Source organism: Bacillus rossius, chromosome 5 (assembly GCF_032445375.1).
Source record: "Bacillus rossius redtenbacheri isolate Brsri chromosome 5, Brsri_v3, whole genome shotgun sequence".
NCBI classification, from domain to species: domain Eukaryota; kingdom Metazoa; phylum Arthropoda; class Insecta; order Phasmatodea; family Bacillidae; genus Bacillus; species Bacillus rossius.
The window spans coordinates 60480898-60491855 of NC_086333.1; the positions used below are offsets into that span (position 1 = coordinate 60480898).

At 37.6% G+C, this 10958-nt stretch overlaps 1 protein-coding gene across 2 annotated transcripts in view; it reads right to left on the reverse strand.

The window, feature by feature from the left end:
• LOC134531870 (DENN domain-containing protein 5A) overlaps positions 1-10851 on the reverse strand; it is a 160993-nt gene extending 150142 nt beyond the window's left edge. For both annotated transcript variants that reach the window (XM_063367876.1, XM_063367875.1), the window contains exon 1: positions 10607-10851. In XM_063367876.1, the coding sequence (XP_063223946.1) occupies positions 10607-10706 (100 nt within the window). In that variant the 5' untranslated portion in view covers positions 10707-10851. The remainder of the gene's footprint in view (positions 1-10606) is intronic.
• Between the last annotated feature and the right edge of the window lie 107 nt (positions 10852-10958).

The window sequence follows — 10958 nt, forward strand, 5'->3', positions numbered from 1 at the left end:
CTCTGGTTCTGGGGGTAGAGCGCCTGCCTTGTGACTTGTAGGACCCGGGTTCGCGCCCCGGCTCCTCCAAGGCGGATTGCCCAGACAAAATGGCGGCATTTTCTCTGGTAGGAATACAATCCCTTGTAACAAGTCAGGCTACCAAAGAAACGGTGGTGTGGAACAGAAAAAAACCTTCCAGGTGGCTTCCAAATGGGGAGCCCGTTTCTTTTCTTAGGGCTCCCCATGCGGTGGCCATTCCGGGGGTTTCTCCGGGGGAACGGAGTTTTGCAGAAATATTTTTTTTAGTTTTTTATAATAAAATTGCAGCTTTTAAAGAATTCTACATTAAATTCCGTGTCCCCAACATGAGATGTTACACATTTCTGACGAGCACTGAAAGACTCACTCACATGATTTTAGAGTTATTTCGTTTTCCATGCTTTTGGAGCATACCCAGTCTTTTATATTAACCAAAAATTTTCCAACTTTTTAATACGTGTTACCTACTCAAAAATAATGCATACGTAACAAGCGTTCAAACAGGTACATGTATATATGCGTACGCATACCCGGACACATCTACACTTCCTTACATGGAAATTTTTCGCTGATTAACAAATTAAAATTGTATCCACAACTGAAACACATTATTAATAAGTTTCAGTTATACTCATATACATTTTACATATTTTTTTTTACTTCTGCAGTATCATCAGATTTAAATACACGTAGACTACAAAACTAGAATGTGTCGTTATACGACTACAAACGAATTGAAACATGCCCTAATACAACAATCAGTCATAAAAACATTTGTTCAAAAATATATATGTTTATTTCAACACAAGTTAAAAAAATTTATTGCTTAAAATTGTATTTAAAGATTGCGAAATAACGTCTAAGTCATTCGAAACAAGATGACGTTATGAATTATGTACCACCTGGATTTTTTTCATTCCATTATTACTAGAATAGTTGTATTTGAGGATATTGAAAAGTGTTCACGCCATTGCTCGTGAATGTTTTTCTTTTAATCTTTGTAATAATGAAGCGATGATTCAATATGTTTTAGAAAAAAAATGGCTGGTAAAAAATGTTTTGTGCCAAATGCATATTATTTTTATACCTTTTTTAAATTGAAATATTTGTATGCATTCCCCTCCCAATAACTGTCCATAAAATAACTATTTATCTGTGCAAATTAATTTTTAAAAAAATTAATGAATTGTATGAAGTTAAATCAAATATAATTAAATTTTAACACATGGGTTAAACATGGGTTCATTTAGATACACACAGTTTATGTTTTGTTAAATCGCAATCGCAATCGCAATCGCTGGGATGGTTCCTCGTGCAACAGAACACAGCCGACTCACACCTTAACTTCCATGCTGTGTGACAGTTGTATGGTGTACCTATCCAATGACCTAACTGTCGACGGGACAGAATGTAGTAATATTAAATATATTTTATTAATATACCACGTTTACAAAAGGGACTAAAAAGTATTTAAAAAATTCTCCTAGCCTCATACAGATTAATAACCCCATACAGATTCTTAACCTCATTACAGATTGTCTTGAAAATTTACGATTGCGAATTTTTAACAACTATGAAAATACTTTTAATATTTAAAACGAAAAAAACGCGGGGCGCATGTAATATATAATATTGATGCATGAATTGTTCACCTGAGTCACTAAAAACTTTACTGCACCTCAAATGATATGAACTGTTATGTGAGTTCACTAGACAGCTACTCCCAACATTTATTATATATTGCATGCGTCCCACGTTTAAATCTTACAAGTATTTTCATACGTATTAAAAATTTACAATCACAAATTTTCAGGACAATCTGTAATGGGGTTAGGAATCTCTATGAGGTTACAAATATGTACGGGGCGAAGATAATTTATGTTATACCTTTTAGTCCTGTTTGAATACGTGGTATATTAAAAATTAATTAATATTTTCTGCTTTTTATTCTCGTGTTTTCTGACTGGAGCATTCGGTGAGTGATGAAGGCACCGCCTGCGGAGTGCTGCGTTATACACCCCGCAACACTGTACTGTTCTGCTCGTAACCTAACGCCACGAATCACGGGGCATTGCTCAACACAACCAAACATTTGTACCGAACAGACCAACAGGCAGACAAGAAATCGAGTAAATATTGCATTGTCATCAAGTTCTGAGCTACGTTCAAAGTTTAAAGTCTGTAGCTCATCGGGAAGTTAGTTTAGAATCGACACACAAACAGACAAGAAACCGGGTTAGTAAAAAAAAAATGTTAAAATAATACTATACCTTTAAAAAAAGGTATTTAATTCAACGTTTTAGTTTATATGACAAGACCAAGCTACTTTTCTCTATCAAAAACCGTTAGTACAAAGGAATTTCCCACTACAGATTTATTCTGACAGATCATTTAAATGAGATAGTTATGCTGTACTGTAAATCAGGATACCCAGCTACCTTCCCAGCAGAAGTACGAGCGGCTATTCAACTGAAAGACCGCAGTCCAAAAATACAGCACGTACCATAAATCTCGCGAAAAAACATTCACGAAACATCTTTAAACTAGCTGCAATCTCTTGCATTGTGCATATTGCATGCTTGGTATATTTTTCCCACTTTGTTCGTACGTGCTGTTGTGTCGTTGGGAGTAAACTGTCCTTGCTGTTAGTTAAATTAATATTTCCTTTTTTTGGTCCCTCTACCCCTCACATGTATTTGTTCTTGCAAAACTTAACGCAAGGGGCAAACAAATTTATTTAGTGCTTAGTTTATGGGTGTTAATAGGTATGTTATTTCCACTGCAGTTTTCACCAGCGAAGCAGCACAGGACCAACCTACTTGCGCCAGATCAATGTAAAGCCGAAAGATATGTCAATCTTATCGAGAATATTATAGGAATTATACAAACACCAAATGCACAGAACAGAACACACTGGAAAAAATTTGGCAGCATGGAATATGCGAAAATGTTTAATCAATGCTTTTTGAAACATTATGAAAGCATATTGGATGCATTGTACGTGAGTTTTACGGAATGTTACAAAAGTTACCAATATATATATATAATATATATAATATATAAATTATAAAATTATATATAAATTAAAAAAAAAAATTGGCTCAGTCTTATGAAGTTTATTGTTTATATATATATATATATATATATATATATATATATATAAACAATAAACTTCATAAGACTGAGCCAATTATTATTTTTTTTTTTTTTAATTTTCAAGGGATGACTTATGTTGTGTAAAGCAGTGCGTCTTCACTAGTTAACTTACTGAGCTCGTATACAATTCAAATTATGGATCTAATGCTCGCTCCGACTCAATGGCGAACGTCCAAAAAAATTGTCATTCGTGCTAAATTGTTTCGCCTTGAAACAATTACCGCCGCTTACGCGTGGGCGGCGACCACGAAAAACACTCGACATTGTCCTTAAATCAAGTCCTGCTCCCTCCCTCCTAACCTTAAACAACCCTCCCCCGCCAATGTCCTCCAGTTACCCACGAGGCGAAGGCGTGTCGCCCGCCGCGGCGCGGAACAATGCGGGGCCCGGTGTCTCCCGGGACACGGAACAGTCGCTTCCAAGGTCGCAGTTCCGTGCGGCCGGCCGCCAGTTGTCGCAATCTTCGCGCGCGCCCGTCGACCCGTGTCCCGGCGCGCGCCGCGTTTCCTCGCGACCTCTCGCCCGCGGCAGAGCGGTCCGTCGCGGGTTCGAGTCCTCGCTGCGGAGGCTCTCAATCCCTGAGGACAGGGCAGGTCACAGGGCCCATGGGCGTCGCTACCGGGGGGGGGGGGGGGGGGGGGGGGGGACAGTTCCTCCCAATAATAAAAGTCTTCAATTTCGTCCCCTCCAATAATATATTTAATTTCGTAGTTACATTAAAAATATGATTTCTGAGATACAACCCATATGTTGCGTATGGTGCATTTAGTCCAATCGTGGTAATGTGAGCACTTTTTAATTCGATCTTCGTGTAAAATCAAAATCAGGTCCGATACCGAATACAGATATGTTAACTGTGTTTTTACAAATTTTTTCTCTGAAAACATTTTTTAGAAAAAATAAATTACATATCGCAACCAACTATAATTAGAATATTTAGGAAAGTACAATGCCTAAAATCCACCTTTTTGCGCCTTCAAACCCCAAATTTTCCCAGGGGAGGACCCCCGGACCCCTCGCTTTTTTTTTTTTTTTTTCAGGGGATGGATATTCCTCAACAACTAAATCAATTGACGTCCCCCCAAAAAATATATCCTTGCGACGCCCATGTAGGGCCCCATAGGGTTCCTTACTAATCAGTATTAATCCCACTTCCCCCCCCCCCCCCCCCCACACACACACACAAGTGAAGACATGATAAAAAAATTAACGAGCGAGTCTTTCAGTACTCGCCGGTGATGCGTAACAAATAACCTCGGTACCCAGCAAATTCATGGGTTCTCATATTGCAAATACACTTACAATACGAAACTCGGACACGAAATTTAACGTCATAAATATACGCAAAAATGTGTTTTCAACTACGTTTCTGTGCGCGAATCACAAGTGTTTTCCGCCCCCGTCGCTATGGAATACGCTGCCGGAGCAGCTACGTCGACTATTCAATCATTTAATTAGCAGACCGATTTTTTAAACTTTATAATCAAACTTCTAAGATAAAAGCGAAAAAGACACGAAAAAAGAAACCAAACCCCAGCTTTGGACCTGATTTTCGACAAGGAATTTTCTTAAAATACTGCCCACTTTGTTCAAATTAACTAAATAGTTAATACTATAAAGTTTCCCTTTGTCTTTGTGCACTTTGGTTCGCACCATCCGCCACAGATGGCAACACCGTGGTTACACATTACAAAAGTACATGCGATTTTTGTTTCATTCACAAAATTCCGTATACCGAGAGCTTATTTGGCGACAGTCTATATTGCAAATATTTATACCTTATAATGACCCTTGTATCCAATTGGATCACGGGTTGACACTCAATAAAGGAGTAAAAACTAGTCACGAGAGCTACGAATATTTCGCGAATTCATTTCATTCCAGGCTGGACTCAACTCTTCTATATATGATCAACACATTTATGAACACTCATTGGTAAAGACCTGCAAAATTCGCGAATTCATTCGGTGATAGACAAGAATTCAAACACATATACCTCTTAGATAATTTTGCTATTGGCTTACTGTTCATCTGGAAGAATCTCAACCAGTTATAAACCCTCAACCAAAGAAGGATCGAATCACAGACAAACCAGCTGAGACGACTTACAAGTCGGCAGCCAATGAACTTGCGTTATTTGCCCGAGTGTACAGGGGTATGTGCAGTCTATCCTGAAGGCCACCGAAACCGCGAATTTTGCAGGTCTCTACTCATTGGTATATATCAAGCCCACATTCTTTGGCTGGTTACGCGTGATTGGGCAACGACTTCTCCTTGTTTACAACAGGCTTAGGGTCCTCAATGACGTGTCAAGGGCACTGTTGTTGAATCATCAACTTGAATCAGATGCATATGTGGTTCAAGTATGCTTCGATGCGCGATGAATCCCCGAAATACTCGTGGCTCTACCAGAGATAAACTTTTGAAAGACATTTGACAGATTCATGTGAACCCTGGACGTCGACATGATCATGCACACTTCTGTTCAGTCTAGCACGGCATCAGAAAGGAACGTGTATTTGACAGGTCTCCATCCATACTGAATTCTAGCAAAACTGCAAATTTCATTATTTATTTTTTACAGTGTAGAGACGGCCATGTGGCGAAGGATCCACAGCATGAGAGTCTTTGTCCTGCCGGGGCAGCTGCTTCTATCCGCCTCCGCACCCCTCTTTCTATAGTGCATTCCTTTTCAACAAAGTTCCTTAAAGGCAATGCCACAGTGTCAAACCATCCAACAAGTTTTTCCGTCAAAACAAGTTGGAGGGTTCTGACGTCACAGAAAACGTCACTAAGCGCAGTGACGCTGAAAACGTCACTAGCTTAGTCATATTTGTTTGACAAGTTGGATCATGTCCATCAAATATTATGCATGCAGGACGGGTTCTAAAATGTGTTGTATGCTGAATGCAATCAGCCAATCAAACGCGTGCCTAGTGCAAACGGAAATGACGTCCGTTTACGTCACAACAAATCTTTAAAACGGCGAAGAACACATGGGCGTCTAAAGAGCTTATAGAGGTGAAATAACTATACGTAGAGACCGGAAAAATTCGCGAATTCATTTCGCGATAGGCTAAAATACAAATAGTTGTACCTCAGTGCTGCCTCTGCTATTGGCTTACAACTCATCTGAATGACTCTGGGCCAATGAGAAACACCCGACCAAATCTTTATCAAATCACAGGCTGCTACGTTGGGGATGTCTCACAAGACAGCAGCCAATGAGTGGGTTGCATTTGACCGAGTGTATGTAGAACTATGGAGTTCATCCTGCAGGTCATTGAACCCGCGAATTTTTCCGGTCCCTAACTATACGTAAAAAGCCAATGAAGCGGTCATATCTTTTAAAAATCGCTGAAACTTAATTGTATTAAGTAACAAGTATTTTATGAGTTTAATTTATAATTTTTTTAAAAGATTAAAAACGTACAAAAACATGACAAGTTCAAAATTCCACACAGCGCTGTAATGCATTATTTAGTTCGAAAATGAGAATAAAACTGAAAATTCTGAGATAGCTCAGACCAAAATATGTATATTTAATAGTGTGATATAATTTTAAACATACTTTAAGTTATCTGTCCGACTTTATTTTATGGAGAAAATTGGAAGCCATTTTTCGTCCAATTTTACTCTACCAACTCTATGTCCAAACAGTTGAATGGGAAATGTTGGAAGAATTTATACTCCTTACATAATAATACACTTTGTGAATTTTAAAAGTTAAAGATACATCACTAACTTTTTACATTTAAATTATTTCACCATTTAAAAGATTCGTTGTGACGGAAAAGGACGCCATTTCCGTTTTTGCTGCGCATGATTCTGACTGAATGATTCCGTCCAATTTCCAACACATTTTAGAACCCGTCATAAACAAATACTTAATAGAAACTCAAGTCATCCAACTTGCTGAACAAACATGGCTGCGCTAGTGAAGTTTACGGTTACGTCCTAATACCTACATCATTTTACCTGTTTTATAGGAAGATGTTGGAAGCACGTGTGAAAGGAGCTTTAGAGCTTTCAAAGACCACCAGCCACCCAGAACAGAATACAAAATGGTATTTTTTTTTTGTTTTACTTAAAACATTTTTTTTTTTGCTGGTGAAAGAACGTAAAGTGTTGGATGTAACGCACCCGACTTACATTAGAGTGTTTAACAGGGACGGCTTAACCACACTGTTCGAAATAACAGTGCATTTATGACTTTTCGACAAAGAATTCAGTTCAAATAAACGAAGGAAGATAATAGGATCCTCGTAAAAACTACTTTGTATTTCGACTTTCGATTTCTGTTTATGGGGCAAGGACACATGTAGAAAAAATAAGAGTGTTTTTGTAGTAGTCTTAAAAAGTTTTTGAATGTATTGCACTTATACCAAGATAATTCTTGTGGATTCATGTTCAAAGTAAGTAATCATAGTGCCTCTAATTTAACAAGGATTTTATTAAAAAAAAAAAAAATTAATTTAGACTATAGTACATATAAGTTGAAGTACCTAATGATTTTGCTTGAGAAAAGAAAAATGAACATTTTATATTTTGGTTTTTATTTAGTTGTTTTTGATACGTTTTAAGTCAATAGCTTGATGACTTTGTTTAAAAAAGTCATAAATTCATATACATTGATGTTACTTAATACAAAAAACACAAATGTTAAGTTTGCATGAAATACATGCTTACAAGTAACACGTGTGAAAAAAAAACGGCATTAAATATAGACTTCTTGCAAACATAATTCCTGCTGCTTCTGTGTATGGGGCAAGATGGTGTAGATGGGGGAAGACATGCATTATTGCCACCCACTAAAAGAATTACAATAATATTTAATATTTCCAAATTAATCAACCTTACCTAGCTAAGTTGCTTATATTATATATTTTTTATTCTGTCTTCACTTCCTGGAAGTGAAGGGTCTGGACTCCACGAACCCCCCCCCCCCCCCCCGCGGGGTTTGCTCAGCCCCATCTGTCACGCGCAACATTCCGCGATGGCCGCACAGAAAACAGAAAGAGCCTCCTTTCATTTACTGAAACGCACAAATCCCTTCTCGAGCTGAGGGTTTTCGGAGAATACTAACTACAATAGTAAGTTCAAAAAGATTGCCGGGTTTGACGTTTCTCGTGGGAAAGTTCAAAGTATGTATTTTGAAACACGTGCTAATCGTGAAATGGTAACTAAAATAAATAACTTTCGTTCGTCTTTCGGGAGAATTGACATAACTGAAGGGAGAAGAAATTGAAGGAAAAAAACTAAGCTGTAGCTACAAACGCTCAGTTCAGTTAATCGTTCAATTAATTCTTCCGATAAACTGAGTGTGACTGGGGCCCTTAAATAGAGGTACGTAGCCAGGTACGCTAAACACTAAAAACCACCGAAGTCGGCAGCGAAGATAAGGCGAAACGACTTATTGCACTATTACCTAACACAAATGTATAAATTAATTTGATGTAAAACAAAAACCGAGAAAAAAATAACATCTAGCACACGCTAGATTGCAATCAGTTGTGGCGAACACCACTAGGTTCATCTTGTCTTACTGGCTGAAGTCCGCACGAGACGCCATTGCATTGTTTTGACGGGTCATTCGACAACAATGGCATTGTAAGCCGCGATTCGTGAGGAAACTTGAGACAAAAAAATTCCAACCAACCACGCAATGCAGATATCGCTACAGTGCGTTGAATTCAAATTTAAGAATCTTTTCGTAAAAATTCACTTCCTCTGCAAATGTTTCACAGTTATACATGGCCACACTCAAGTAAACCATAACTTAATCTAGCTAAAAGATACTTTTTTTTTTGTTAATTATAAAACGATTGTATAAAATCACTAGTGTCCAAAGTATAGTTACGTTCGAAATGAACTATATTTTCAGAGGCATAAAATAGATCACACAAAATAACTGCCATTTTTTTTTGACCGAGAGAGAGAGAGGGGGGGGGGGGGGGGTTCCGTCAAATGGCTGCGTACACACGTAACAAGCATAGCACCTAGCGCTACTAATACAACGTGTTTGCTTCTTAAAATATTGAGTGAATGAAATATGTTTCTTATTTCCGGGTAGAGTTTGCGCAGTATCAAAACTGAAGTCCTGAACAATTGAACGGCTTATATCCCGAAAGAACCGTCAGAAACATGTGTCATGGCGTACGTAGATGGAATACTGTTTGATATTTTACTACTAGGACTTCAATATATGCTGCATTAAAATACAATAACAAAAAGCGCGTATCTGTTTATATAGCAAAAGTAAACAAACACATGTGCCACTGTTTACATTAGATAGTTTTGACGGTCTAATGGCAAATCGTACGTCAACTTTGGAAATGTAAGCACAGTAAGAGAATCTGCCCATATCATTTGAACTGTAAGTAGCCTCCATAATATAATTCTGGAGGTCTTGAGTTCGAACCCGACTAGATGCACCGAAGGTATTTTCTCATTTATACAAAAATACGATTTCCTAATAACTAATGAACTAGCCAGCAAAATACAAACAATAATACCAACTAGTTGTCTGAATACAAGCCAGCTTATATGATTTGTACCTTGTGTAGTTTATGCTCAGAAAGGCTTTAGAAAACAATGCCCAAAAGATTTCAGGAAAATCCGAAGCAGTGGGTGCTCATAAAATAAATACAAGCCATTCTGAACTTGTATGAATCAATAATAACAATCCACTTTTTATTTCTCATGCATACTGAATATCCTACAGCTAAAATTTATTTTTTCGTTCATCCAATTGGTAATTGATTTTATTTTCGTATGCTGGAAGAACATGGCATGAACACACATGGGGTCTGTAACAGTGTTACATTGTTCGAGTCTTGGAAAGAACCTTTGAATATTGAAAGTAAAGTTTAAAAAACAAAATCAAACGAATTCGTAAAATATTTACGAGAAAAGCCTGATAGCTTGTAAACTGACAACAATTAATACAAAATTAAAACATATCTATACATTGCAGACCAATTAATAAATATAGCGAATGTCAACTGAAAAAAAGATTCAGTACCTCTCTAGAGACCATTCACTAGATTCATAACATTCACTACATTCAGACAGAATGACTAAATGTTTTCAGCTTGAGCTGAAAAGTCACTTCAGTATACGCTTAAATTTTGATTAAAGAAAACAGAGACATCTCATCTCTCATCTGTAAAAACAAAAAGGCGTTTGCGATTGGCAATACGGTATCCTGCATTCTTTTTCTATATACTAAAATGAATATATTAACTTATGAGTCGTTGCAATCATACTTGACAAACTGAACGGCATGCAACGTATTTACATGTACAGTATATACCACGTTAAATAACTTAATCAAGTCTGAAGTTCACCTAGAGAAAACTAAACATCAACACACTTGAATAATATAAAAATTGCTGAGATTGCTGAGTGTTGATTAATGCACACTTACCCGATAAACGATCAGGCTCCAAACCTGAGTTGAGATCTAAACCACAAATTACGAAATAGTCCACGAAACGGTTACCCGCTGGAACTGTTGACAAATTCATCTTGTTCTTACGGAAGATCACACGATTTCATGATAAATCATCAGCAGGCACCAACGTTCTGACAGAGATTTCTCTCGCTCTGCCATTGTCAACCAGCCAGCTTGCAGCTGCTCAGCTGATGACGAAAATTGATTATGTAGTGTGCTGCGATCTGCGATGGTCGCGACATCTCGGGCGATCTAAGAGAACTATAAACATTGCCAACATTTGAAAAGTAAAAATACTTTTTTCCTCGAAGTTTTTTGTTTTTGA